The 25,963-nt window shown below is 51.8% G+C and overlaps 1 protein-coding gene across 2 annotated transcripts in view; it reads left to right on the plus strand.

The window, feature by feature from the left end:
• Positions 1–25,963, plus strand: part of LAMA3 (laminin subunit alpha 3) — a 133,522-nt gene that overhangs the window by 30,463 nt on the left and 77,096 nt on the right. Inside the window, exons 9-20 of one of the 2 annotated variants that reach the window (XM_045574212.1) lie at positions 758–848; positions 3,166–3,297; positions 4,919–4,981; positions 8,209–8,343; positions 13,722–13,859; positions 17,910–17,956; positions 19,046–19,145; positions 19,755–19,807; positions 20,258–20,363; positions 21,520–21,619; positions 22,427–22,583; positions 24,888–25,020. In XM_045574212.1, coding sequence (XP_045430168.1) covers positions 758–848; positions 3,166–3,297; positions 4,919–4,981; positions 8,209–8,343; positions 13,722–13,859; positions 17,910–17,956; positions 19,046–19,145; positions 19,755–19,807; positions 20,258–20,363; positions 21,520–21,619; positions 22,427–22,583; positions 24,888–25,020 — 1,255 coding nt within the window. The remainder of the gene's footprint in view (positions 1–757; positions 849–3,165; positions 3,298–4,918; positions 4,982–8,208; positions 8,344–13,721; positions 13,860–17,909; positions 17,957–19,045; positions 19,146–19,754; positions 19,808–20,257; positions 20,364–21,519; positions 21,620–22,426; positions 22,584–24,887; positions 25,021–25,963) is intronic. The other variant, XM_036418463.1, reaches the window with a different exon arrangement.

Genomic DNA, 25,963 nt, shown 5'->3' on the forward strand with positions numbered 1-25,963 from the left:
GGGGATCCCCGTGTGTGATGGTGGCTCTTGTTGACTCCAGGCGCCTTGCTTTGTCGCTGAAAGAACCGAGTCCCCCCAATTGTTACACGTCAGAGCGCAGGCGAGGCAGAGCCAGCTGGGCCTGTGGGGTGTCGTTGCTGGAAACTGGTGATGCAAGTTGCGTAATTTGATTGTGTGGCAATTAAAAGGATTAATCACGGGATAGAAAAAGCAGCCTCATGTTATCCTTTAAAATGAGTTCTGTATAGGAGACTCCTGCCTACAGTTTCCATTCGTGGAACAGACGTGTTTGGGAAGTGGTTCCATGCCTAAAGCACGGGTAACATTAGGACGGCGAGAGGAGAGGATGAGTATGTGCGCTTTCTCCCCAACACGGAGAAGGTACAGACACACGTGACTGTTTATTCCTTGGCTTAACTACTGTCCATCACTTCTTCTGATAAAGCTGGAATTGTGGCCTCGCTCACTCCCATGTAAGGCGGTCCCTTAGCAAGTCCCTGTGATAGGGAAATCCGGTCGTCCAGTTCGTGGATCCTACTCTCATTTCCTCTCCAGTGGGGGAAATCCACAGCCACCTGTGAGCCAGCGTCCTCGGGAAATCTTGGAGACTCAAGGCCAAGATCAACCCTTTGTTGTTGTGTTTTTATGTGCGTGACTTTGAAATCACAAGGGCACACGGCAGAGTTATTCCTGGGGAGGAATAGTGTGAAATCGGACTTCCTCAGGGCCCTGCCTCTGAACCTCTGCTTCTCCCCAGCACAACACGGCCGGCGTAAACTGTGAGCAGTGTGCGAGGGGCTATTACCGCCCTCACGGCGTGCCGGTGGAGGCCCCCCACGGCTGCATCCGTAAGTTGCATTTCAACCTGGTGCACCTTAGGCGTGTGTGCTGCTCGGGGAGGCCACAGCTCCGTTCACGTCAGCCACACGGTCCCTTCTTTCCCTCTTTCCTCGTATTGTTGGCTCCCTCCTTCCTGTGTGACCGCAGGCAGTTGCATACCCTCTCTGGGCCTCAGGTTTCTTATACATAAAAAAGGAAATGATAATACAGTCGCTAAGATTAGGCAAAATGCCCCCAAAAGCTCCCGGAGAAACACTAACCATTGGGCCATCGCATTCGGGGCCTGCAGCCAGTGTCAGCTCCTCCATTTCCTCTTGTTCTGGCACATTTTTTTCTTTCTTTCATCTTTCTTTCTTTCTTTTTTTCTTTCATTCTTTCTTTCTTTCAAAATATGTTTTTATTGATTACAGAGAGAAAGGAAGAGAAAGAGAGAAGCATCATTGATGAGAGAGATTCTCTGATTGGCTGCCTCCTGCAAGCACCCTGGGGATGGAGTCCACAACCCAGGTTTGTGCCCTGACTAGGAACCAAACCCTGACCTCCTGGTTCATGGTCGATGCCCAACCTCGGAGCTTCGCCTGCCGGCCTTGACATGTTTCTGTGATGTCCAATGGTTTTAAATTTTTTTCAGAAGCAGCATCAAGACAACATAGTAAAAATTTTACAAGAATTTAGTAATAATCCTAATATTTAAAAGAGCTATGATTTATCAAGCTTTTGCTCTATGCAAGACATTGCCTAAATATTCTCACCTGTGTCTTATTTATAAGTTTCGGGCATTGTAGGCTGATTCTCATGTTCACATGGGAAACCGAAGGGCCTGCTATTTTGGCCCAGGTGACAAAGCCAGCACCTGGTGGTCCAGGAAGCAGTTCGCACCTGGCTGGCATCCCTGGATCGCCTAGCTCCACAGCCAGAAAGATGCCTCGGCTTCCCCCTCACCCCTTCTCCCTTTGCCCCCCCACCCCATGGAACCATTCCTGGGGTCCAAGTGCAGACCGTCCTGTGTGTGTCCATCGGTTCCTCTTGTTCTCGGGCGGCCGGGGGCGGAAGACAACTCCCGTCCCGAGGCTGACATTGTGCCACCGTCTCCCAGTCCCTCCTTTACATCAATCAGATTTGAAGGCATCAAAGTCCCAAGTGCGAGTGAGCTCTGAGCTGTGGCTCCAGGACAGTCTTACGTGGCCAGGTGTGACCTGCTTCCCTCCCCTTCCACACCACCCCACGAAGCAACGTGTCCGTCATTTCCTTGTGCCCAGTGCGCATCGGCATCCTGGATGCCGTCACACCTTGTCAGAGACCTCAGTTTTCTTTCCTCTTCTTTATTCCTTTTTTTGTTTTGTTGTTAATCCTCAGCCGAGGATGGTTTTCCGTTGACTTTTAGAGAAGTGGGAGGGAGAGGGAGAGACAGAGAAACATCAGTGTGAGAGAGGGACTCGTCGATTGGTTGCCTCCTGCACGCACCCCAACCAGGGCCGGGTACGTGCCCTTGACCAGAACTGAACTCCAGACCCTTCACTCCGCAGGCTGATGCTCTATCCACTGAGCCAACCAGCCAGGGCAGGAACTCTACCTTCTATCACTTTTCTAGTTTATTTGTCACTGAGTGGCCTCCTGGAGATGTCAGGCTTAGGAAAGGGCCCTCAGGCCGTACATCCCAAACAGACTCAGCTAAGGCCTCCCAGGGCCAGGCTGTGGGCGGGAGGGTGATTGATGCTCCTGGGAGGTGTACTTAGCGGAGCGATGACAGGGTTCTGTGTCCACGGTGAGGACCTGCAGGTCAGGGACGCTCCCAAGGGAGGGCACCGGGGGGTCCCTCTGAAATGCTTACCCCGTCGTTGTATCAGCTGCCACAGCTGCCTCAGGGCCGTGTCACTCGAATCTACCATTTAGGTTATAGGCACAGTCTTGCTGTGCTGCCCACAGATGACATACCACATCTAGGCATCCCACTACACCCGTGTAAAATGACCACGTGTGGACATTCACAGCTGGCTCATGGCCCTGAGAGGCTGTGCCCATTAGCCGGGAGCTCCAGCCCCAATACCCAAGCCCCCCCACCCCCGCAGCCCCTCCTATGGTGGAGGGTGCCGGCTTCCCTCTCCCGCAGCGAGCTGGGCAGGGCATCCCAGTGTGGTGTTTCTTAAGGCTCATCTCTGAGGGCCCTTGGGGCTCTGTCAGTGGGAGCCACGCATGTGGTGGAAAGGATGGACCCTCTGGAGGATGGCACACCCACGTCAGAGCAGGAATATTGCTGGGAAGTATCGGGTGCATTTGTCGTGTTAAATCACGAAGGACTGACGCTCGGAACTGGGTTGCCCTCAGCTTGCAGCTGCAGCCCTGAGCACTCGGACGGCTGTGAGCCGGGCTCGGGCCGCTGTGCCTGCCGCCCCAACTTCCACGGCGACCACTGCGAGGAGTGCGCCCCCGGCTACCATAACTTCCCGCTCTGCTCCCGTGAGTACCTGCGCGAGCAGCTCCCACCCCCACCCCCCGCCACACACACACACACACACACACACACACACACATACTCAGGCTGGGTGTGTGCATTCACACTCCAGGGCACGGAGGGAGGGCGGAAGAGGGAGGGGGCACAGGAATGGGGCAAGGTGGGTTGTATTTATGTGAAAGTGATTCTAAATTTTTAAAATTGATTTCAGAGAGGAAGGGATAGAGAGAGAGCGGAACATCCATAATGAGAGAGAATCATTGATCAGCTGCCTCCTGCATACCCCCTGCTGGGGATCCAGCATGCAACCCCAGGCACCAGTGACCTCATGGTTTATAGGCCGGTCAGGCTGAAAGTGTTCCTAGAAGTTTGGAACATAAAATGTATAAATGTACGTTGTGTAGTCTTATTTACCTTCTATGCATTAGGTTGTTCTGTAGATGTTGCCGGTTCCTTAGGTCCAAATGGTAAATATTGGCAATTTCAACAATAACCACGTGTGGGACGTTCTCCGTTAACCGGGAGGAGATGGCATGGCTTCCAGGTGGCCGTTTGCAGACATGCAGTGTGTCATGTCATGGGACCAGGAGGATGTGTGTCCTCTTTCCCCATGTCAGATCGGCCATGTTATCACAGCCCCTTACCCCGTGTGGAGATCTAAGGGGACATCTAATATTTTTTTAAATTGATTTCAGAGAAAAGGGAGGGAGATAGAAACCTCAATGAGGAGAATTTATCAGCTGCCTCCTGCACGCTGCCCATGCTGGGGATCGGGCCCGCAACCTGGGCACTTGCTCTGACCGGGAATCGAACTGTGACCTGGTTCATAGGTTGACGCTCAGCCACTGAGCCACTGACTGGGCCAGGGTAGTTGTTAAACTAGCTGTTGAGTGTCCTGGTCCCACGAGCACACTTTATGATTGTCTTATGTTTAAAGGAACCAGTTTTAGGCCAGGACACAGCAGGGCCACCTCAGGACCTAAGCAGCCCAGAATCTCAGGGTAGAGGCTGAGTGGGAAGTGTGTTTGCCTGTCTGTGAAAAAAGGAATCGTGAAGTAATGCTATGGTGTAAGCAAAATTTGGGGGGAAATCTTGAAAGAAAACATCTTCGAAAAGCTCATCTCCATTTTACAATGACGATGTTAAAGATGTCAGGCCACCCTTCTTAGACCGAGACTTAGCTACGTGAGCACGAACCATCAACTTCTGTTCACTAGCGCACGCCAGCGCCTGGCCAGCCTGGTCTCCGTGAGCAGATGCGTGTCAAATCTAGTGGGGTTTTTTTGTTTTGTTTTGTTTTTAATATATTTTATTGATTTTTTACAGAGAGGAAGAGATAGGGATAGAGAGTTAGAAACATGGATGAGAGAGAATCATCGATCAGCTGCCTCTTGCACACCCCCTACTGGGGATGTGCCTGCAACCAAGGTACGTGCCCTTGACCGGAATCAAACTTGGGCCCTTTCAGTCCACAGGCTGACGCTTTATCCACTGAGCCAAACCGGTTTCGGCTCGAGTGCTGTTTACTTGGTCTCCCCGCCGCCTTTCAGCAGGTTAGGGCAGTTTACTGTTCTACTTCCCTGCCTCCCTAATCCTTCTCCGTACTTTTTAATAATATCTTTCTAGGAATTGCAGTTTTCCCTGTTTCTGCTCCAAGTCCAGAAGACCCAGCAGCTGGAGATATAAAAGGTAACAACTTTGCCTCGAGAATGTGACGCTCCCTCCTCTTTCTCTGAGCTCTCCTGGGGGTTCCTTTTCTTCAGTGAAATAAGAATCCAGGCCCGAGGCAGAGCAAGGCAGGGAGCGAGCGAGGGTGGGAGGAGGCCTTGGGGTTGAGGAGGGAGAAAGGAGGAAGGAGCCGTCCTCGCACGTGGGGGAGCGGTCAGGGTGGGGAGTGTCCCAGGATTGGGGCAGCACCCGGGGCTCACTGGGGTCAGGCGTAGCGTGATCCAGTCAACTGCCCCGTGCTGTGTCCTGCTTCCACCCTCCCTCTGCCTCTGACCGTACGGGGTGCCACGTTATGTGGAGGGCTGTCTCATGTTTCTGTCGGCACGTGGTCACTGGGGACATGGGCCCTGCCTGACATGGTTTCCGACCCAGGACGACCCCGTCTCCCGCCCACAGGGGTCTGAGTAGTGCTCCCTGAGTGCTGTTCATTGCCCGGGACGGCCTGGCTCTGAGCTTGGATTACAGCACGTCTCCCCTCTCCCGCCTCCGGTCTCAGGAGTGCTTCAGGTCTCCCGCTTGCCTCTGCTTAAAGGCCCCCCCCCCCCTTTGCTGTTCAATTCCCTTTCCTCCCAGAGGAGCAGGCTGGTGGGGACTTCGGGAACAAAATTTAATTGAACTCTAAGGGAAGTGCGGAGACCGTTACAAAATCTCAGGGAGGCCTGGGAAGGCAGCCCTGAGGGAGAGACGTTTAGAGTAGTTGGATGGATCTGGGGAGTGAGGGCAGATCTCCGTTCATTCGTGCATTTTATATTTTTTATTTTTTAAATATTTTTATTGATTTTCTACAGAGAGAAAGAGAGAGGGATAGAGAGCTAGAAACATCGATGAGAGAGACTGGGGATGTGCCCGCAACCAAGGTATGTGCCCTTGACGGCAATCGAACCTGGCCCCCCACCCAGTCCGCAGACCGACTCTTTATCCACTGAGCCACACCAGTTTCGGCCATTTGTGCATTTTATTTTATTTTATTTTATTTATTTGTTTTTTAAATATATTTTATTGATTTCTTACGGAGAGGAAGAGAGAGGGATAGAGAGTTAGAAACATCGATGAGAGAGAAACATCGATCAGCTGCCTCCTGCACATCCCCCATTGGGAATGTGCCCCCAATCAAGGTACATGTCCTTGACTGGAATCGAACCCGGGACCTTTCAGTCCACAGGCTGACGCTCTATCCACTGAGCCATACTGGTTTCGGCCATTCGTGCATTTTAAAGAGGCCGTTCTGGGTCGCAGCCTGGCAGGGAACAGAGAAGCCAACATCTCCCGAGGACACGCCCTGAGGATGTAGCTCCTTACGGCCCACGGGTGTTGTGGCTTCTGACAGTGGCTCTCACACGGGCTGAGCTGCAGGACCGTGCTTTTCCAAGATATAAACCTCTGTGTGTCACCCCATCTTTCTTTGTTCAGTCCTCATTTGAGGACATTTCTCCATTGGTTTCTAGAGAGAGTGGAAGGGAGGAAAGGGGGGCAGAGAGATGGGAGGAGGAAGGAGGGGGAAGAGAAAGATAGAAGGGAAGGGGTGAGGGGAGAGAAAGAGAAACATCGATTGGTTGCCTCCCGCACATGACCCTAACAGGGCTGGGATCAAACTTGCCACTGAGGTAGGTGCCATTGACCGGGAATCAAGCCCAACACACTTTGGTCTGATGCTTTAATCACTGAGCCAAACCAGCCAGGGCTCACCCAGATCTTAATCTAGATTTCCGGGGGCGAAGCCCAGGCTGTTGGCTTCCGGTGATTCTGATACTTGTCTCTTCCTCTCGTCAGTAAAAGCTCCCATGCGGTGGTCGGCAGGCTTCCCTGTAAAGGGTCCGAGAGGGAATAGTCCAGCTGTGCAGGCCACAATGCAGTGCTCAGCTCTGCTGTTGTACGAGCAGCAATGGACAGTACGTCGATGGGTGACATGGCAGTGCTCCCCTAGGACTGTTTACTGACACGGGTGGTTTACCTGGAGGCCCCAGGGGGCAGCCATCATGGGCACCACTGCCCTGGGAAACCCCCTCGCTCAGTCTGACACAGGAGTGTTGGAGCAGAAGGACAGAACGGTGTCAGGTCAGATCGTTTTGCGGGTTTTCACTGTATTTAATGACCTCGAGTACTCTTAGGGTTCTCCAGGTCCACTGCTTAGTTGTATCCACTTAAGGTTGACTTTAGGAAGTCAGTGTAAATAGACGCACCTTTAGGGGTGCTGTCGAATGTGGCAGGGGGTCTAACACTCACTCCTGGGGACACCAGCCTCCATTACACTCTTTCCCCATAGTTCAAAGGGAGAGCAGTGAAAAGCAAGATTGACAGCTGCAGAGAGACGGGGTAGTGGTGGGGGGGGCTTACGGTGGGAGACTGACACCCCAGGTGGTTCTGCAGAGCCACCCACGTGGCCCCAAGACTGGTTGGAAAGATGCTGCCAAAAGGTTTGAGTCCTCAGTCACTTTACTAGGAGTCCAGGTTTTGGGGTCAGTGGGGATGGGACTGAGGGTGAGACCCCGAGGTTGGGGAGCAGCCTAGGGGGCTATCCTGGCTGTGTGCCTGCTGGGCTGGGCCGGGCATCTTATGGGCCACAGGGCGGTCAGTCGCTGTTGCCAAGGAGACCGTCCAGATCAGGAGGAAGAGGGGGACCTGTGAATTCTGATATCTCAGTTTTGAAGCTCCAAGTAGATGCCAACAGAATGGAATTCGAGGAACGGTGTTTACTGAGAAGAACTCCAGCCTGACATACTTAGTGTGTTCTTCGTTCATATGCTTAGTGTGTTCTTTGTTCATATGCTTAGCATGTTCTTCATTTATATGCTTAGTGTGTTCTTCGTTCACTCACCGCACTCTGACTGGTGTCTACTGTTACCAGACACGGACAAGGCCTGTGTGCAGCCTCCGCCAGGTTCTCATCTGATGGGAACCCATTAGGTGAAGTTTCACTATGCAAAGCTCAGACTGGGGTGTGTCCTCACAGGATTAGACATGAAGAGTGGAAAAGGTGTTTTGCAAACGGATGCCCCCCGGATGCTTCTTGGTGCATCTCTGAGTTTGCCTGAACACTTGTTTTCTTTCCCTTGAAGATGTGGTCTCTGGGGTGAAGGATGTCGGTTTCCGTGGTAACTCATCATCTGTTTTCCCACAGAAACCCGAGGGAGGGAGGAGCTGGCGGAGGGGAGGAGGAGGGAGACCCCAAAGCCTCTTCTCCTCCCCAGGCTGTGACTGTGACTTCGAAGGCGTGCTCCCCGAGATCTGTGATGCGCAGGGGAGGTGCCTGTGCCGCCCGGGGGTGGAGGGCCCCCGGTGTGCCGCCTGCCGCCGGGGCTTCTACTCGTTCCCCATCTGCCAAGGTGAGCGGCCTCGGCCCAGAAATGTCAGCCCGGTGAGTCTTCTCCTCGGAGGGAAGCAGCAGGGGCTGTTCGGCCCAGGGTGTCAGCCCCCCAATAAGCCATCTCCGTGAAGGGAAGGCAGAGGCTGTACGGCCCAGGGTGTCAGCCCCCCTCCCACCCAATAAGCCATCTCCGCGAAGGGAAGGCGGAGGCTGTACGGCCCAGGGTGTCAGCCCCCCTCCCCCCCAATAAGCCATCTCCGCGAAGGGAAGGCAGAGGCTGTATGGCCAAGCCCTGTGGCCCGCGTTTACTAAACGGGAACTTCATACTCACGTCAGCCATCTCCTTGAGGCCATGTCAGCATAGTCTTCATGTGAATGGAGAGACGGCCAGACTCCTGCCCAGAAGCACACTGAGAAAAGGGGAAAGTCAGTGGCAGCCTTTTGAGATTAAAAAAAGTAATTTTCCTGACCAGCGTGGCTCAGTGGGTGAACGTCGACCTGTGAACCAGGAGGTCAGGGTTCAATCCCAGTCAAGGCACAGGCCGGGGTTGTGGGCTCGATCCTCAGTGTGGGGTGTGCAAGAGGCAGCCGATCAGTGATTCTCTCTCATCAAGAACGTTTCTCTCCCTTCCTCTCTGAAATCAATTAAAAAATAATTTAAAAATTGATGTGATAATTGTTCTTGGAATAAGAACTCATGACTATGAATTTATATCGACGTTTAAATGAACAAATGACCAGTGAAAATGACTTTTAAAAATATTGAGTTTATCTGTATTTTCCAAGAGCAGGTTTTTAACGAAATCACATTATGATCTCCAGATCAATAGATTCCTGACTTACAGACATGCATGTGAGGGCTGCCCTCGCCCTGGCCATGCCGCCTCTCTCTGTTCTGCCCTCCCTCTTCCTCTGGAGGCCAGGCCAGGGCCTGGAGGCACCTGTGTGCAGGCAGCTGCAGAGAAGGTGGCCCCTGGGTGGAGTGGAGGAACCTACCAGGTGGGAGGGAGGAGGCAGGCATTCTTGGAAAGGGAGCAGCAGCCACAAGCCCACCACCTCCTCCTGCCCACGGCTGTGCGTCCAGGACCTGCCCTGGGAGAGGAAGGGGGAGGGAGAGAGAGAAACATTGATGGGAGAGAGAAACATCAATTGGCTGCCTCGGGGATCAAACCCGCAACCTCGGTAGGTGCCCTGACCGGAATAGAGCCGAGACCCTTCGGAGCTTAGGCCAGTGTTCCAGCCACGGAGCCGCACCCACCAGCACTTTGTGACCTTTCACAGTTCCCTCCTGGGGGGCGGCTCTGAGGCCAGTGGCTGGAGCGCAGATGCACTGAGACCTGAGCGTGGCCGAGCGTCAAGGTCCGACCCGTCTCCTAATTTATTGTCTTTTGAGACGGAGTTTCTGCTGGGCCTATTGACTTGCAGGACCAAACCAACGTGACCCCAATGCCACGCCAGGCGGTTCAGTGTGTTTCAGCCAGGACGGGCTCCCAGGGCGTTGTTCTCTGCTGCTTTAAAAACGGGAAAGTCCTTCCAGGAAAGAAGTTTAAACCCTCAGTTGTTCTGCCAACTGCAGCCCTGCCCTCGTGGTTTGTCCTCACATAATTTACTCCAGACTTCGCGTGATGCAGTCCATGTTTCTCTCCCTTTAACTTCGACTCCCTCGCAGCTCCGCACTTGCTTGTAGGTGTGAGTTAGCCTGAGGCGTGTTGGAGGCTGTCTGTGTGTTCATCATTGTAATTACCGGGCGTCTGGTCCAGCGCCCATCGGCAAGCACACAACACAACCGGGCTTTCTAGGCCAACTTGGCCATTCGGGGTGATTCTTCCCTTTCCTCCTCCCATGTCCTCCCATCTTTCCCCCCTGTCTGCCTTCCTCTCCTTAAAAAAAAAAAATTTTTTTTTTCAATAAAAATCCTATCTAATAAAAGGGTAATATGCAATTTGACTATCACTTCAAGACACAAGATGGCCAGCAGGGGAGGGCAGTTGTGGGCAGTTAGAGGTAATCAGGCCGGCAGAGGAGGGCAGTTGGGAGAGACCAGGCCAGCAAGGGAGGGCAATTGTGGGCGATTGGGCAAGCAGGGAGGGCAGTTGAGGGGGACTAGGACTGCAGGGGAGACCAGTTGGGGGGGAGCAGGCTTGTGGGGGAGAGCAGTTGGGGAGAGGGACCAGGCCTGCAAGGGAGGGCAGTTGGGGGAGACCAGGTCTGCAGGGGTTGGGCAGTTGTGGGTGATTAGGCCAGCAGGGAAATCAGTTAGGGGTGACTGGGCCAGCAGAGGAGGGCAGTCAGGGGTGACTGGGCCAGCAGGGGAGGGCAGTTATGGGGGGAGGGGGCAGGCCTGTAGGGGAGGACAGTTAGGGGTGACCAGGCCAGCAGGGGCAGGCAGTTTGGGGCAATTGGACCGGCCGGGGAACAATTAGGCGTCGATCAGGCTGGCAGGGGAGTGGTTAGGGGTGATCATGAAGGCAGGCAAGTGAGCATTTGGGAACCAGCAGTCCTGGATTATGAGAGGGATGTCCAGCTGCCTGTTTAGGATCGGGCCTAAACAGGCAGTTGGAGATCCCTCGAGGGATTCCAGATTGGAGAGGGCCCAGGCTGAGCTGAGGGACACCCCCTCTCCCCCGTGCATGAATTGCATGCACCAGAGAGAGAGAGGGGGGGGGGGGGAATTGATATCAGAGAAAAAGGAAGAGGGAGAAAGAGATAGAAACATCAATAAGGAGAGAGAATCATAGATCCGCTGCCTCCTGCATGCCCCACACTGGGAATCGAGCCCACAACCTGGGCATGTGCCCTGACTGGGAATCAAACCTGGGACCTCCTGGTTCACAGGTTGATGCTCACCCACCAAGCCACGCCAGCTTATTTTCCTCCTCCTCCTCTTCCTTTCTCCCCCACCGGTTGGAGGTGGCTGTGGCCATGGGGTTGTGGCGACTGGACGTTGCTTAGGAAACTCCTATAAATACGTTGTGTCCCAAGGGTAACCTTCTGTCTGTCACCACAGCCCACGAGTCAGATGCACTCACATAGAGAAAAGGCCAGGTGCTCCAGCTGATGGTGATAGGATAGTGCGGAGGGAAGGGTTTGGCTGGGATTCCTGCCGGGGTAAACAGGACCCTGAGGCCTGGGCAGGGGAGGGGGTGTCTGAGCCAAATTTGTGCAGTGGCTCCAGCAGGCCAGCAGTTTCAGCGAGAGAAGGCGCATTGGGGGTCTACATGGCTGACGGTGGGAGGACATCATAGTTACATGGGAGGTTTACCAGGTTCCCCTCGGCCTGTCCTGGGACTGGCCTGTGCCTGGTGCTGGGGACACCGGGACAGCAGGCAAGCTGTCACCTTAGACCACATGTGTCAAACACAAGGCCCGCGGGCCAAATCCGTCCCGCCAGGCCTTGCATTGTGGCCCGCACCGCCCTGTCATCACTGCACTCCGCTGCGTTTCCATCACAATGACAGTTTATGACTGTTCAGTAAACCATTCGGCCCGCGATTTAGGCTGGATTTTAGATTTTGGCCCCTTCTCTGATTGAGTTCGACACCCATAGCTTAGACCATTTATCGTTCCTTTTACGTCCTCTTTGGGAGTAAACACGCCCCAAAGCAGAAACAGTGAGAGGTGAGAGGAAAACACTGCAGTCTGGGCCAAGGACCGGGGCCAGAACAAAGCGCGTTCAAGAGCTGTGCAGCCTCGTCGAGTTTCCAGGAGTGAGCAGGGCTGCCAGCACTGGGGCGGGGGCGGGGGGGGGGGGGGGAAAAAGAAGGGCGGGGGGGGGCTGGCGGTCTTCAGTGGCCGCTGGATTGAGATGAAGGGAGGTGCCAGGATGAACGACTCACAGGTTAAGCCCTGGCTGCGCTGTGGCTGCGGGAGGCTGGGTCTTGGTTTCCCTCTGACGTGCAGCTGCACCTCCCCAGCTCCCTGGCCGGCCCCGCAGCCCTGAGGCCAGCGTGAGTGTGGCCCGCTGTTCCCGCGAGAGCTGCCCCGGAGCTTGGGGTTCCGCTCGCCGGCCTGACTGCTCTTCTCTGGGCATTCACTTTCCTTCAGGGCAGAAACAGCCCACACAGCAAGGAAAACAGAACCAGCCGGGCTGGTGGGGCTCAGTGGTTGAGCCTCAACCTATGAACCAGGAGGCTGTGGTGCCATTCCCGGTTTGGGCATGCAGGAGAGGGACAATCAGTGATTTTCTCTCATCACTGATCTTCTCTCTCTCTCTCTCTCTCTTTCTCTCTCTCTCTCTCTCTCTCTCTCTCTGAAATCAATAAAAATATATTTTAAAAACCCCAAACAACAGAACCAGCAGGATGCATGTGAGTGTGTGTATATGTGTGTATGTATGTGAGTGTATGTGTATGTGTGTGTGTGAGTATATGTGTATGGGTGTGAGTGCATGTGTATGTGTGTGAGTGTGTATGTGTGTGTGAGTGCATATGTATGTGAGCGTTTACCTGTGTGTGTATGTGTGTGAGTGTGTGTATGTGTGTGAATGTGTGTGTTTATCTCTGTGTGCATGTGTGTTTATCTATGTGTGTTTATCTGTGTGTGTGAGTGTGTATGTGTGTGTATGTGTGCGCCTATATGCGTATGTGTGTGTGTGAGTGTGCATCTGTGTGTGGGGGGGTATATATGTGTGTGTGAATGTGTGTGTGTGTGTAAGTGTGCATCTGTGGGTTTGTGTGTGTGAATATGTGTGTGTTTATCTGTGTGTGTATATATGTGTGAATATGTGTATGTGTGTGTTTGTGTGTGTGTTTATCTGTGTGTGTTTGTGTGTGTGGGTATATATGTGTGTGAATATGTATATGTGTGTGTGTGTGTGTGAGTGAGTGTGCATCTGTGTGTGTGTGTGTGTGTGTGTGTGTGTATACACAGTTATTTTAAGGAATCAGCTTACATGATCGTGGGGGCTGGCAAGTCCAGAATCTGCAGGGCAGGCCTGTAGCTGGTGAGACGGGGAAGAGGTCATGTTGCCGATTGAGTCCCAGGGCAATTTGGAGGCAGAATTCCTTCTTCCTGTGGGACCTCAGTTTTCTCTCCTAACGCCTTGGCCTGATTGGCTGAGGCCCACCCACTCGGTGGAGGGCAGTCTGCGTTTCCCAAACCCTGGATCACGACCAGCCCACTTTGCCGAATGTGAAGCCGACAACAAAGACAAAACGCACGGCGCTTACTGAGTGCCCCCCTCAGCCAGGCCTCGTCCCACTCTGCCCGGGTGATGGGCTTCATGCTGCAGCAGTCGTGTCCCCGGGACACGGTCTTACTCCCACGCAGAGAAGGGAAGCAGGCTCTGGCATTGGCCGCGTTGCAGGTTTCAAGTCTAACGGCAGGTGGAGCTGGGACTGGCCTTGGGACTCCTGGGTCCTGCTGTCCGACCCGGGTCCGACTGGCTTCTCCCCACAGCCTGCCAGTGCTCAGCCCTCGGCTCCTACCCAACGCCCTGCAGCCCAGCCACCGGCCAGTGCGTATGCCGGCCAGGGATCGCGGGACGGCGCTGTGACCGGTGTCTCTCGGGCCACCCTGACTTCCCCCGCTGCCCAGGTAAGGGGGCGCCAGAACCGTGGGGGGCCCTGTGCCAGCACCTCACAGAGCATCCTTCAGCCCTGCAGACCCTCACGGCTCACAGCTGTGTGAGACCCACATCTTTCTGCTTCCTTCCTGATTCAGGTCCATTGAAAATGCCTGCGCAGTTTCAGACATGCATTCTCTAAGGACTAAAAAAAGGATTTATTCCTAAAATTAAAAAGAATCCCTTGTGTTATAAATTTGTGTTTATTTTTATTTTAGTTAATCCTCATCTGAGGATATTTTTTTTATTGCTTTTTAGAGAGAGTGGAAAGGAGTGGGGGAGAAACACAGAGAAACATCAATTGGTTGCCTCTGGCACGCACCCCGACCAAGCCTGCAAGCAAGGTACATGCCCTTGACCAGAATCGAACCTGGGACCCTTCAGTCCGCAGGTGGACGCACTATCTATTGAGCCACGGTCCGGCCAGACTTGTGTTTCTTGTTTCGCATGTAAACTTTCTGGGTGGTGAGGATGGCCCTCAGCCCAGCCCATCTCCTCCCCTTTCCAGGCATTCCAGCCTCTCTTGGATCCCAAGGAGTGTCCAGCAGGTCCGCTGTGGGTAGCTGGGCGGGGCCTTCACTGGAGTCTCCTTGCTCCTCCCCCTCCCCCCCCCCCGGCCTGGGGAGGGGGGCGGACGAGACCGTGTCATCCACCTCAGCACAGGTGTGAGGGGCAGGGGCGGGGCTGGACTAGAGCTTACTCGGTTGGAAAGAGTGAGACCAGGAGGAAACGTTGTTGTGAGTTGGTGCTCATCCTCGATGGACATGAGAGAGAGTCTGTGTGCTCTGTGGCCGAGGCCGTGGACGTAAGATGCCCACGGAATCTCAGGTGCTCCAGGCACCACAGCCCCCAGGGCAGGTGGCTCCACTGAGGCTACGGGACCCTCTTTCTGCGGAAAAGCTGTTTGTGAAAGGCTGCGTCAGACTTTCCAGGGAGGATGATTTTCATCTGGCTGGCATGGTTCAGGGGTTGAGTGTCGACCTATGAACCAGGAGGTCACGGTTCAATTCCCGGTCAGGGCACATGCCCAGCTGTGGGCTCGATCCCCAGTGTGGGGCATGTAGGAGGCAGCCGATCCATGGTTCTCTCTCACTGATGTTCCTATCTCTCTCCTTCTCTCTGAAATCCATAAAAAAATATTTTTCAAAAGAGAGAAGGTGGTATTCTCATGCCCTCGGCTCCCAGTGGCGCTTGGAGCCCTGCATTCTGAGCCGTCGGAGGCAGGGCCACGGCTCCAACTGGACTCAGAGCCTTGCTCGGGAAACCAGGGTTTTTGTGGATGGAAGTAGTAGCCACCGGCAGTGGGCATGGCTTGCCCCAGAGAAGGCCTGAAGGAGTCTGTCTGGAGCTGGCCGCTCATCTCCCCAGGGTCCGGAGGGGCGGGGGTCGTGGGAAGTGCTGAGGCAGAGGGCAGTGGGGTTGGGCAGGCGACTCCCTCAGAGCTTGAGGGCAGCCCTAGTCAGCATGGGGAGGAGCCAACAGGAGAACCACACAGACAGGAAGACTTTGTTGACCCTACAGAGGAAGGTGAGGGAGCCTGGAGAGAAAAGGAGATAGAGATGGGGATGGGAGATGGGGATGGAGATAAAAGGAGATGGGGATGGAGAGATGATAGATAGATAGATAAATGAAAGATAGATGATTGATGATAGATAGATGATAGATGATAGATAGGGAATATCATTAAGGAAGAAGCTGAAACGGACCAAGAGGAGACAGTAAAGGACAAATATATATATTTGTTCTTTATATATATATGGAACAACTTTTAAGAAAACAAAAAATGCTATGGGTTTACTTAAATTGTTTGATGAGCCCGGCTCAGAGCGGCTTATTCAGCCCTCTTTATTCTAACGCTATACAAGAGTAACCGAGAGATTGCAAGGTCCCTGCATGCTGGAGAGAGGCTGCATTGGACTTGTAATCCTGTATTGACTAAGGCAGCACAACAAGCTAATTTTAGAAATACTGTAGTACACACGAGGGACAAGGGGATTGTGACCTTTAGGGAACTGGGTCTTGCCTAACGAAAAAATGTATTGACAGATTCTGGACCTTTGTAATTGGGCGTTAAAAAAAATTCCTTGGTACAATATCGCCCTCTTCTGGGAAATCCTAAAGATGCTCAAAATTCTAGCTCTCCCCCAGTCTCCTGCATCTTCAGTCAGAAGTAAACTTTACACATTTTGGATATTAACCCCTTATCAGATGTAGCATTGGCAAATACGTATCTCCCCCCATTCAGTAGGTGGCCTTTTCATATTGTTGATGGTTGTCTTTGCTGTGCAAAACTTTTTAGTTTGAGGAAGTTCCATTTATTTATTTGTTTGTTTTGTTTCCCTCAGCTGAGGAGATGTATTAGAAAAAATATTGTTAAGAGGAATATGTGATGTATTACTGCCTATGTTTTCTCCTAGGGTTTTCAGGTTTCAAGTCTTACATTTAAGTCTTTCGTTCATTTTGAATTTATTCTTGTATATGGCATACATTGGTGGTCTAGTTTCATTTAATTTTTTTGCATGTATCTATCTGTCCAATTTTCCCAACACCATTAATTGAATAAGCTGTCTTTATCCCATTGTATGTTCTTGCCTCCTTTATCAAATATTAACTGACCGTGGAGGTGTGTGTTTATTTTTGGATTCTTTATTCTGTGCATTGATCTCCATTTCTGTGCATTGATCTCCATGTCTGCTTTTTTTAAATTTTATTTTATTGATTTTTTACAGGGAGGAAGGGAGAGGGATAGAGAGCTAGAAACATCTATGAGAGAGAAACATTGATCAGCTGCCTCCTGCACACTACTATTGGGGATGTGCCTGCAACCAAGGTACATGCCCTTGACTGAAATTGAACCTGGAATTCTTGAGTCCGCAGGCCAATGCTCTATCCACTGAGCCAAACCATTTAGGGCCCATGTCTGCTTTTATGCCAGCTCTGTGGCCTTGATATCAGGTAGATGAACACCTCAGCTTTGACATGATTGTGGTGGCCATATGGGTCTTTTGTGTTCTGTGTCCATTGCAGTGTTAGTTACAATAGCCAAGATAGGGAAGCCCTTCAATAGACAAGTGGTAAGAACACTGTGGTGCTTCCATACCATGGAATAAAAAAGAATGTGACAGCATGGGTAGACCTAGAGGATTGTATGGGAAGTAAAGTAAGTCAGTCAGAGAAATACCATATGATTTCACTTATATGTGGAATCTAAAGAATAAAATAAATAAATAAAACGAATTCACAGATACAGAGAACTGACTGATGGTGGCCAGAGGGGCGACATGGGGGACTGGATGAAAAGGTGAAGGGATTGAGAAGTTCAGGTTGGTAGTTACAAAACAGTCACAGGTGTAAAGCACAGCATCGGGAATGTAGTCAGTAATGTTGTAATCGCTATGCATGAGGCCAGGTGGGCAGTGGAAATATCAGGAGAACACCTAAAGTATAGGATTATCTAACCATTGTGCTGTGTATCTGAAACTAATACAAATAATGTTGAATGTAAACTGTAATGGAAAAAAATGGGGGCAAAGAACTTTCCATTGTGGGCAGACACTAGACTTGTTTGTTGGCAAAGGGGGTGGTTTGGGAATTAAGACCATAAGGTTATTTGGATGCCCTTTTCTGAATTACCTGCAATGTCCTTGCCACCCACATATCAAAAAATAAAATTTAAATGAACTGTTTATTTTTTGTATGTTTTTATTGATATCAGAGAGGAAGGGAGAGAGAGAGAGAGAGAGAGAGAGAGAGAGAGAAACATCAGTGATGAGGGAATCATTGATCGGCTGCCTCCTGCACACCCTCCTCTGGGGTGGAGCCCACAACCTAGGCATGTTCCCCAACCAGGAATTGAACTGTGATCTCCTGGTTCATAGATCAACACTCAACTACTGAGCCACGCAGGCCAGGCTAATTCAGTTGTTTTTAAAAATAAATAAAACTTTTGAAACTCAAAACAAGGAGACAAACAAATAAACACTGAACCCTAGAAGCTGATTACATTTCTGAATCCTATACAGGCCCCAGCATTCCCTGCGACCTGGCCGGCACCCTGGACGCCAGTTTGGTGAGTGGACAATCACAAAAGGCTGTGATTCTCACTATCATTCTGGTGCTTTTAAAGATAGCACAGTTTGGAGTTTCCTGAAGTTAAAAGTAAATTAAATCAAGGCCTGAGGCCAAACTGCTTAACAAGGTCACTACTCATTTTTAAGATGCAAATGTGATATTGTGAGTTCTCAAAAACAAAAGAACAGGTCCCTTTAAGCTGTGAACTCTGGAGTCCTCCATTATTGTCGGTTTCTCTGAGGGCATTGCCAACCCAGAGCCCTGGTAGCACATGATTAAAATTAAGAAAACCGAAGGCTAATTTTACATTAAATAAAACTGTCTGTGTACAAAGCAAGTGAAACTGATTTGACACTAGAGGCCCCATGCACAAAATTCGTGCAAGAGAAGGCCTTCCTTCTCCCAGCTGCCGGCACCTGCTTTCTGGCACCCGTGGCCCTGGCTTCCCTCGTAGCCCCGGCTTTGTCCGGACGGTCATCTGGAAGAACATCCGGTCTAATGAGCATATTACGCTTTTATTATCATGGATTACTCCAGGACAGCACTGTGATATTCTGTTTGTTTTACTCAGCACTTTAGGGATTGCTGTCCTCTTGGCCTGAGAGCTCAGGGGGGAGGGGTCTGCTTCCTTCCTATGAATCTTGATGGGGTCTGAGCAGGCATGCTTATTACAGAACTTAGTAAGCTTGCTTATTACAAAACTTTCAGAGGAACATAATTTCTACTGGTTCTCTCATGTTAACATTCAGATACTTTTCCACTTAAATTTGTAATCCAGGCTATCCCAGAATCCGAAATGGCAGCGTTATACATTGCAGTGCTTTTTTATTGCAGTGCTTTTTGAATTTTTCTGTTTCCAATTTTGTTTTAACCAGAACTATGGGTTATGTGAGTAACAAACAAATAAGGGAGGAATAAGAGAAATGAAGCAGATTTGTCATCAGCCGGTGCTTTTATTCCCCAGGATGCACTTCATTTACTTTTCACAATCAGAATGCGTCCCTGTGACAAGCTTTGTTCAGAACACGGGTCTGACAACAGTGCCTTCCTCTGAGATGTCACATCTTGGTTTGCTTTTCTTTCAAAGGGTTTCTGCCAGTGCAAGCGTCATGTGGAGGGTCCCACCTGCAGCGTCTGTAAACCACTGTACTGGAATCTGGCCCGAGAGAACCCCAGCGGGTGTTCAGGTCACGTTTGTTACTCATAATGACTCACTCCACGGCAGCCTCCTCGTCACCGTCTCTGCCTCAGCGACACACCCAAAAGGAGCTGCTGTTTAGTCAGTTCCGTTGTCTGGAAAATGTGTATAAATGTTTGGATGTTTCCCCCACATTTTCACAGTCTCCGCCAGGGACCTAGACCCTGTTCCCACATCGTGTGTGGCTGGGAAGGCGGCTCCTAGGTCAGGGGTCCTGACTGCTGGTTTCTATGGCCCACTCCTTCTGATTCCATTTCACACTTCGATTAAGGCCAGGGCAGGACTCAAAACCGTGAAGCGGAAGGCAGCTGAGTGGAGTGACTGTTCTTAAACAGAGTGTATTTTCATGTCAGCAATGACCTGGACACTCGACTCGCTTAAAAACCCCTGGTGCTGCCCTTTGTCTTGGAGCTGTCACAGACCGGCCATTCCTCCTCGGAGGTGGGGGTGCGGATTCCGGAGCAGGCGTGGCAGTGCACGCTGCCTCCAGTGAAGCATGCTGGGAAGTGACCCCGTGCAGGGGCCGGCGTGGCGCGGTCCCGGCCCTGGGGCTGCCCCTGTGTCCCCTTGGCCCCAGGATGCTCTCTTGTCTCCACAGAATGCCGGTGCCACACGGCAGGGGCGGTGAGCGGAATTGGAGAGTGTGGGCAGGTAACGTGAGCCGATTTCCCTGGGACGCCAGCGCAACTGGCTGGGGCTTCTATGGGAGGTGTTAATCAGCGCCTCTGAAATTGTACTGCGTGCAGTCATCTTTTTGGGCATTTTTATTTTTATTTTTTTAAATATAGTTTTATTGATTGCAGAGAGAAAGGGAGAGGAAGAGAAAGAGAAACATCAATAAGGAGAGAGAATCACTCATCAGCTGCCTCCTGCACGCCCCACGCTGGGGAAAGCGCCCTAAACCCGGGCATGTGCCCTGACGGGGAATTGAACTGTCGTCTCCTGGCTCCTAGGGCGATGCTTCTGGGGCCGGGCCTTTTGGACATTTTTAGATCCTGATGCACGACTATGTATGACACCCGAGGCCTCACGGGTTGAAGTCTTGAGCGCAGTGAATTCTGCCCCTTCACCCTGTAATGTCGTCCGCTCCTTGTTCTGCAGCACGATGGGGACTGTCACTGCAAGCCCCACGTCGGGGGCGGTTCCTGCAACACGTGCGACGACGGGTATTTCGCTCTGGAGAAGGGCAGCTACTTCGGGTGTCGAGGTACATACGCCCTCGGCCCTGAGGGAAGCGTGGGGCATGGACAGGCGGTAGGGCAGCCTTTCCTGAGTTCCTCGTCCTCCTGCAGGCTCCCAGGGCCTGGCTCAAAGCTCCTGTCCAGGGACTTGGGCCAAACTTCCCGTTGAAACTGGTGATAGCTGCACGTGGGGTTAAAGATGACACCCAGGAGTGGGCCATCCTGGTGGCTCAGTGGACAGAGCATCGTCCTGTGGTCTGAAGGGTCCTCTGGTCAGGGCACAGGTCGGGATTGTGGGCTCAATCCCCAGGGTGGGAGCTACAGGAGGCAGCCAATCCATGATTCTTTCTCATCATGGACTCTTTCTCTTTCTCCCTCTCCCTTCCTCTCTGAAATCAATATAAATATACTTTAAAAGGAAAAGAAAAGACATTATTGGGCTGAGGGGTCGCTATAAATGACCTTGAGGCTTAGTTGTTTTAAAGATATATTTTGTAAGATTAAAAACGCTCACGGGATTTTTTTAGAGATTATATTGTTTTATTTTATTTATTTATTTAAAACTAACTTTTATTGTGGAAAGTATTACTGATGTCCCACTCTTTTCCCCCAATCGCCCCCCCTTCGCCACTCGGCTGCCTCTGTCCATGGGCCATGCATAGGTGACAGGAATTCCCTGGTTAATCTCCCCTGCACCCGGCCTTTCTCTGAGACCCCACCACTGCTCCGAGCTTCCACGTCTCTGGGCCTCTTTGTCCATAGTTCACTGTTAGAGTCCACCTGAGTGAGATCATGTGGCCCTTGTCTTTCTCTGACTGGCTCTTTCACTCAGTGGGATGCTCTCCGGTCCCTCCAGGAGGACTCTGAGGGTTTTATTGTTTCAAACAATAAAGCTGTGGGAGGGATTGTCCCATATCTCTCCTCTTGCCTCTACCGCAGCCCCTCCGTTAGCAGAGCTGTTTATGGTGGCATTGAGCTGCTGAATAGCTTTCAGATCTGAGCTACTGCCCCCTAATGGACACGTGGGGGCTGTGCCATCTCGGTTGGGAGATTCGTACATATTTCAAACACACTAGAGGCCGGGCAGAGCCCAGGGCCCTGGCTCACGGCTTCCTCCTCGAGGCAGGGAGGCGTCCAGCGGGAGATGCTCTGAGGGTGACCCCTCTGTGTCCTGACTTTCAGGGTGTCGGTGTGACGTGGGGGGGGCCATCACCCCCATGTGCAGCGGGCCCGCGGGGGCGTGTGTGTGCCGGGAACACGTCGTGGGGAAGGCGTGCCAGCGGTAAGTCTCAGAGGCGTCTGCAGCGAGGCTTCAAACCTGCCAACTGCTGCTAGCTTGTGACCGGGGTGCCTGGCGTGCCATCTTGAAGAACTCCAAGTCGTTTGCACTTAAAGTGTTAGGATAGTTTTGATCCTTCTCTGTGATGGCCATTTTTGGACTCTTGAAAGGAATCCATTAATAGGCATGAAGTTTAAGAGAAAGCAAAGCATAGAAAGGTCATTCTAGTGATCGTACATGAGTGTATGTACGTAACTTATAAACTTAACATGTTCACTACTGTGTCTGAGGTCTTCCTAACAGTACCTGACACATGGATGTTAGTATTAGTGTGAAGAGTGACTACGAGTTTGTGAGTGATGGATGGATGGGTGGATGGGTGATGGATGGGTGTGTGGATGGGTGGAGGGATGGATGGATGGATGGATTAATGAATGGATGGGTGTGTGGATAGGTGGATGGATGGATGGATGGATGGATGGGTTAGAGTAAGTAACCTAACGACTTTGCTGAGCTATGGGTGCCCTTTGAGGACGATTGGAAGGATGCTGCCGACATGTGTTGTGCTCAGCGTGCCCTCACTTGATGCTGGGGGCAGGATGCAGGGAGCGTGGGTGCTGGGTGTGTCCTGTGGGTGTTCACATGAGTGAAAGCCAGCTTTCAGAGAGAAAGCTCGGCGCCCTGCCTGTCATATGTAACGTGCCCTGTCGGGTGGTGGAGTCCTGGGCGGCAGCTGGCGGCATTAACGGGTCGTCGGATGGTCTGTGAGCCTGACCTGTGGCATCCGTGTCTGCTTTCTGTCTGTGAAAGGCCGGAAGACAACCACTACTTCCCGGACTTGCATCACATGAAGTACGAGCTCGAGGACGGCACCACCCCCGACGGGAGGGAGCTGCGCTTCGGGTTTGACCCCCTGGAGTTCCCCGAGTTCAGCTGGAGGGGGTACGCCCAGATGACCCCCCTGCAGGTGCGTGGCCCGGCCTCATCACGAGCTTCAGGTGACTCTCCCCAGGGCCGACTGCAGGATCCGTTTCCTCCTGCAAAATAAGGAAGAGCATGGGCTCGGGGTAGGGCTGGATTTAACTGATACACATATACATCCATTTCACAGCTTCTTGTTAGTTTAATTTGGTCACCAAATCAGAAAACGAGGGGATTAAAGAAAAATGGTGCTTCTCTCTGGAGACAGTTTATAGGAAATTTCCCCAACAATATTAGGCTGCATTTTAACATGAGACCTGTTTTCTTTAAGCCAGTTGTGGGAAATAAAAACAAGTTGACCTAAATTATTCCAACATATTCCAATATGTTGCTGAACTTTATTTTTTTTACTTTTTGAAACTCCCAGAACAGGCATTCTACCCAGACGTTCACATCACAGATTTCTCGCTCCACCACTGTTCCTTCAAAAATGATTAAAAAATCAAGGGAACCACTGATTTGGAAATCTCTAAGTTCCTTTCTTTCTTTTTTAAATATATTTTTATTGATTTCAGAGAGGAAGGAAGAGGTAGAGAAAGATAGAAGCAGCAATGATGAGAGAGAATCATGAATCAGCGGCCTCCTGCACACCACACTCTGGGGATCAATCCTGTAACCTGGGCATGTGCCCTGACCGGGAATCGAACCCTGACCTCTTGATTCATAGGTTCATGCTCAACCACTAAGCCACTCTGGCCAGATTTTATTATTATTATTTATCTTTATTGTTGCAGGTATTACAGATGTCCCCATTTTTCCTCCACTGACCCCCTCTACCCACCCTCGTCCCCTCCCCAGGCCTTCTCTGCGCTAGTGTCTGTCGCTGGGCTATGCACGTGCATATAAATTCCTTGGCTAATCCCTTTCCGCTTACCCCTCCCTCTGAGGTTCCGCACTCTGTTCCCTGCTTCCATGGCTCCGTGTCTATTTTGTTCATCAGTTTATTTGGTTTATTAGATTCACATGAGTGTGATCATGTGATACTTGCCTTTCTCTGACGGGCTTATTTCACTCAGCTTAATGCTCTCCAGGTCCCTCCAGGCTGTCTCACAGGTATGAGAGCCTTCTTTTTTACTGCTGCATAGTATTCACAGGTAGATGTCCCACAGCTGCTGTGTCATGAGCCGTCCTTGGGCCCCACCTGGATTGGATCATGTCGTCTGTGCTTTAAACTAGCCTGGTCTTTCCTTCCTCTCTGGGCTCAGCGGCACTTCCGTTGTGTGAGCACAGGGGTTGGTGGATGTCAGGATGCCCCGCCGACAGCATCTGAAGGCCCCTGTTCTGCTTGGATGGGGCCTGAGATGTTTCTTGTGATTACTGAGTGCAGTTTAGTTAGTGCAGTTTACTTACACCCAGATTCATCTCCCACGCGTGGGGGGGTCTGTAAGCATTCCTGAGCCACCCTCAGTTTCTGTGACCATTTGAAGTGTTGTGTAAGTGAGCGGGCGCTGGACACCTCTCCCCTGTCCTCTCTCCCACCTCACTTCTCCCAGCTGTGCGGCCTCTGTGGCCCCGTGTAACTCCCCCGACCTGCCCTCCCCATGCACTCTGCCTGCCGCTTACTAAAGTCATGGTGGACCCGGGGCCGAGGGAGTGCCTCTCACGCACCTTCCTTGTGAGGGACTTCGATTTGTTGCCAGGCTGCGCGTTTCCACCTTCCTCAGTAGTACAGGCGCCTGCTGAGTGGGTGTGAGGTTGTACGTGTGTATGCATGTGTGTGCTTGGTGTGTGCATGTGTGTGAATTAGGTGTGCATGTCTATATACTACATATGAATGTGTGCCCTACGTCTGTGTATGTGTGTGTACACATGATTGAGAGTGTGTATCTGTGCTTATTGAGTGGGTGTGAATATGTGTGTGCACTATGTATGTGGGCATGCTATGTGTGAATGTGTATGTGTGCACTACATGTGAGTGTGTATGTGTGCACACTACATGTGAATGTGCATTGTATACACAATCTGTAAATGTGAACATGTGTTCATGGAATGTGAATATGCATGTGTGTATATGGCATGTGTGTGTGCACACGGCATGTGAATGTGTTTGCACACTACGTGTGGATGTACATGTGTGCACACGGCATATGAGTGTGTTTGTGTGCACACTACATGTGGATTGCATGTGTGCACACTACAGGTGAATGTGTTTGTGTGCACACTATGTGTGGGTGTACATGTGTGTACATGGCATGTGAATGTGTGTACACCAGAGCCGGTGTGAAACGTGGATGAAGCTGCTGTGTGGCCCGTGTGCCGTCTGCACTGTGTGGCCCTCGGTGTCTTTCAGAACGAAGTGAGGGTCCTGTTGAACGTGGGGCCGTCAAGCCGCGCTCAGTTCCGTGTTGTCCTGAGGTGTGTGAACCCTGGAGCGGAGGCGGTGGCTGGCCTTGTGACTCTTCATCCATCCGGGGAGAAGGCAGGTGGGTACACTTTCAGGCCCCTTTTTGAATAAGAAACGGTGGACCAGGGCAGTGGTTGGCAAACTGCAGCTCTCGAGCCACTTGTGGCTCTTTGGCCCCTTGAGTGGCCAGCTTGGGAGGACCCTAATAAGTTAATAACAATGTACCTACCTATATAGTTTAAGTTTAAAAAATATGGCTCTCAAATGAAATTTCAGTCATTGTCCTGTTGATATTTGGCTCTACTGACTAATGAGTTTGCCGACCACTGGACCAGGGAAACATTTTCTCCTCTGTAGTCACATCCGTCCGGTGCTGGCCTGACCCAGACAATGCTCGCAGTGCCCCGCCCTGCCCCTGCCCCAGCTCCTGCGCCTGTTCCTGCCCCTGCCCCCTGTCCTGTCCCTGATCCTGTTCCTGCCCCTGCCCCTGCCCCTGCCCCATTCCTCAGTATCCTGCTTATTGCACTTTGCTATTACATTGCTCATTAGTAGCCATTTACACAGCCACGTAGCAACCTGTGTGCTTGGCTGGACACTGAGGGCTGTGATGTCACCACAGGAAAGCTAGTTTATAATTGCTCACAGGAGAGTGCGTGTTGCCTTGCGATGCGGTGAGGGACCTTGACTTCCCGCCTAAACAGTTCCCTTGCCTCAGGCAAACCAACCTATTCCCCGAGCACTGGGTGAGCACAGGAAGCTAACTAAGACCAGTGTGTGAGCAGGAAGCTGGGGCTCCGGGAGGAGTGGGGACCTTGGTCAAGGGTCAGGGGTCAGGGGGAGGGTCTTGGGGGCCGTAGAAGGCAATGGGAATGTGGATCCCTGCGATCTGTTCTGCGAGGGTCAGGGCTCCTGCCAGACCTGCACACAGACTCCAGGCGGCAGGAGGGCCCGGCAGGGACACACAGTGGCGCCAGCGGGCCCGATTCAGAAAGGAGGCTTCGTCTTTGTCTCCGTCCCGCGGC

The sequence above is a fragment of the Pipistrellus kuhlii genome, unplaced genomic scaffold (assembly GCF_014108245.1).
Source record: "Pipistrellus kuhlii isolate mPipKuh1 unplaced genomic scaffold, mPipKuh1.p scaffold_m20_p_6, whole genome shotgun sequence".
Taxonomy (NCBI): domain Eukaryota; kingdom Metazoa; phylum Chordata; class Mammalia; order Chiroptera; family Vespertilionidae; genus Pipistrellus; species Pipistrellus kuhlii.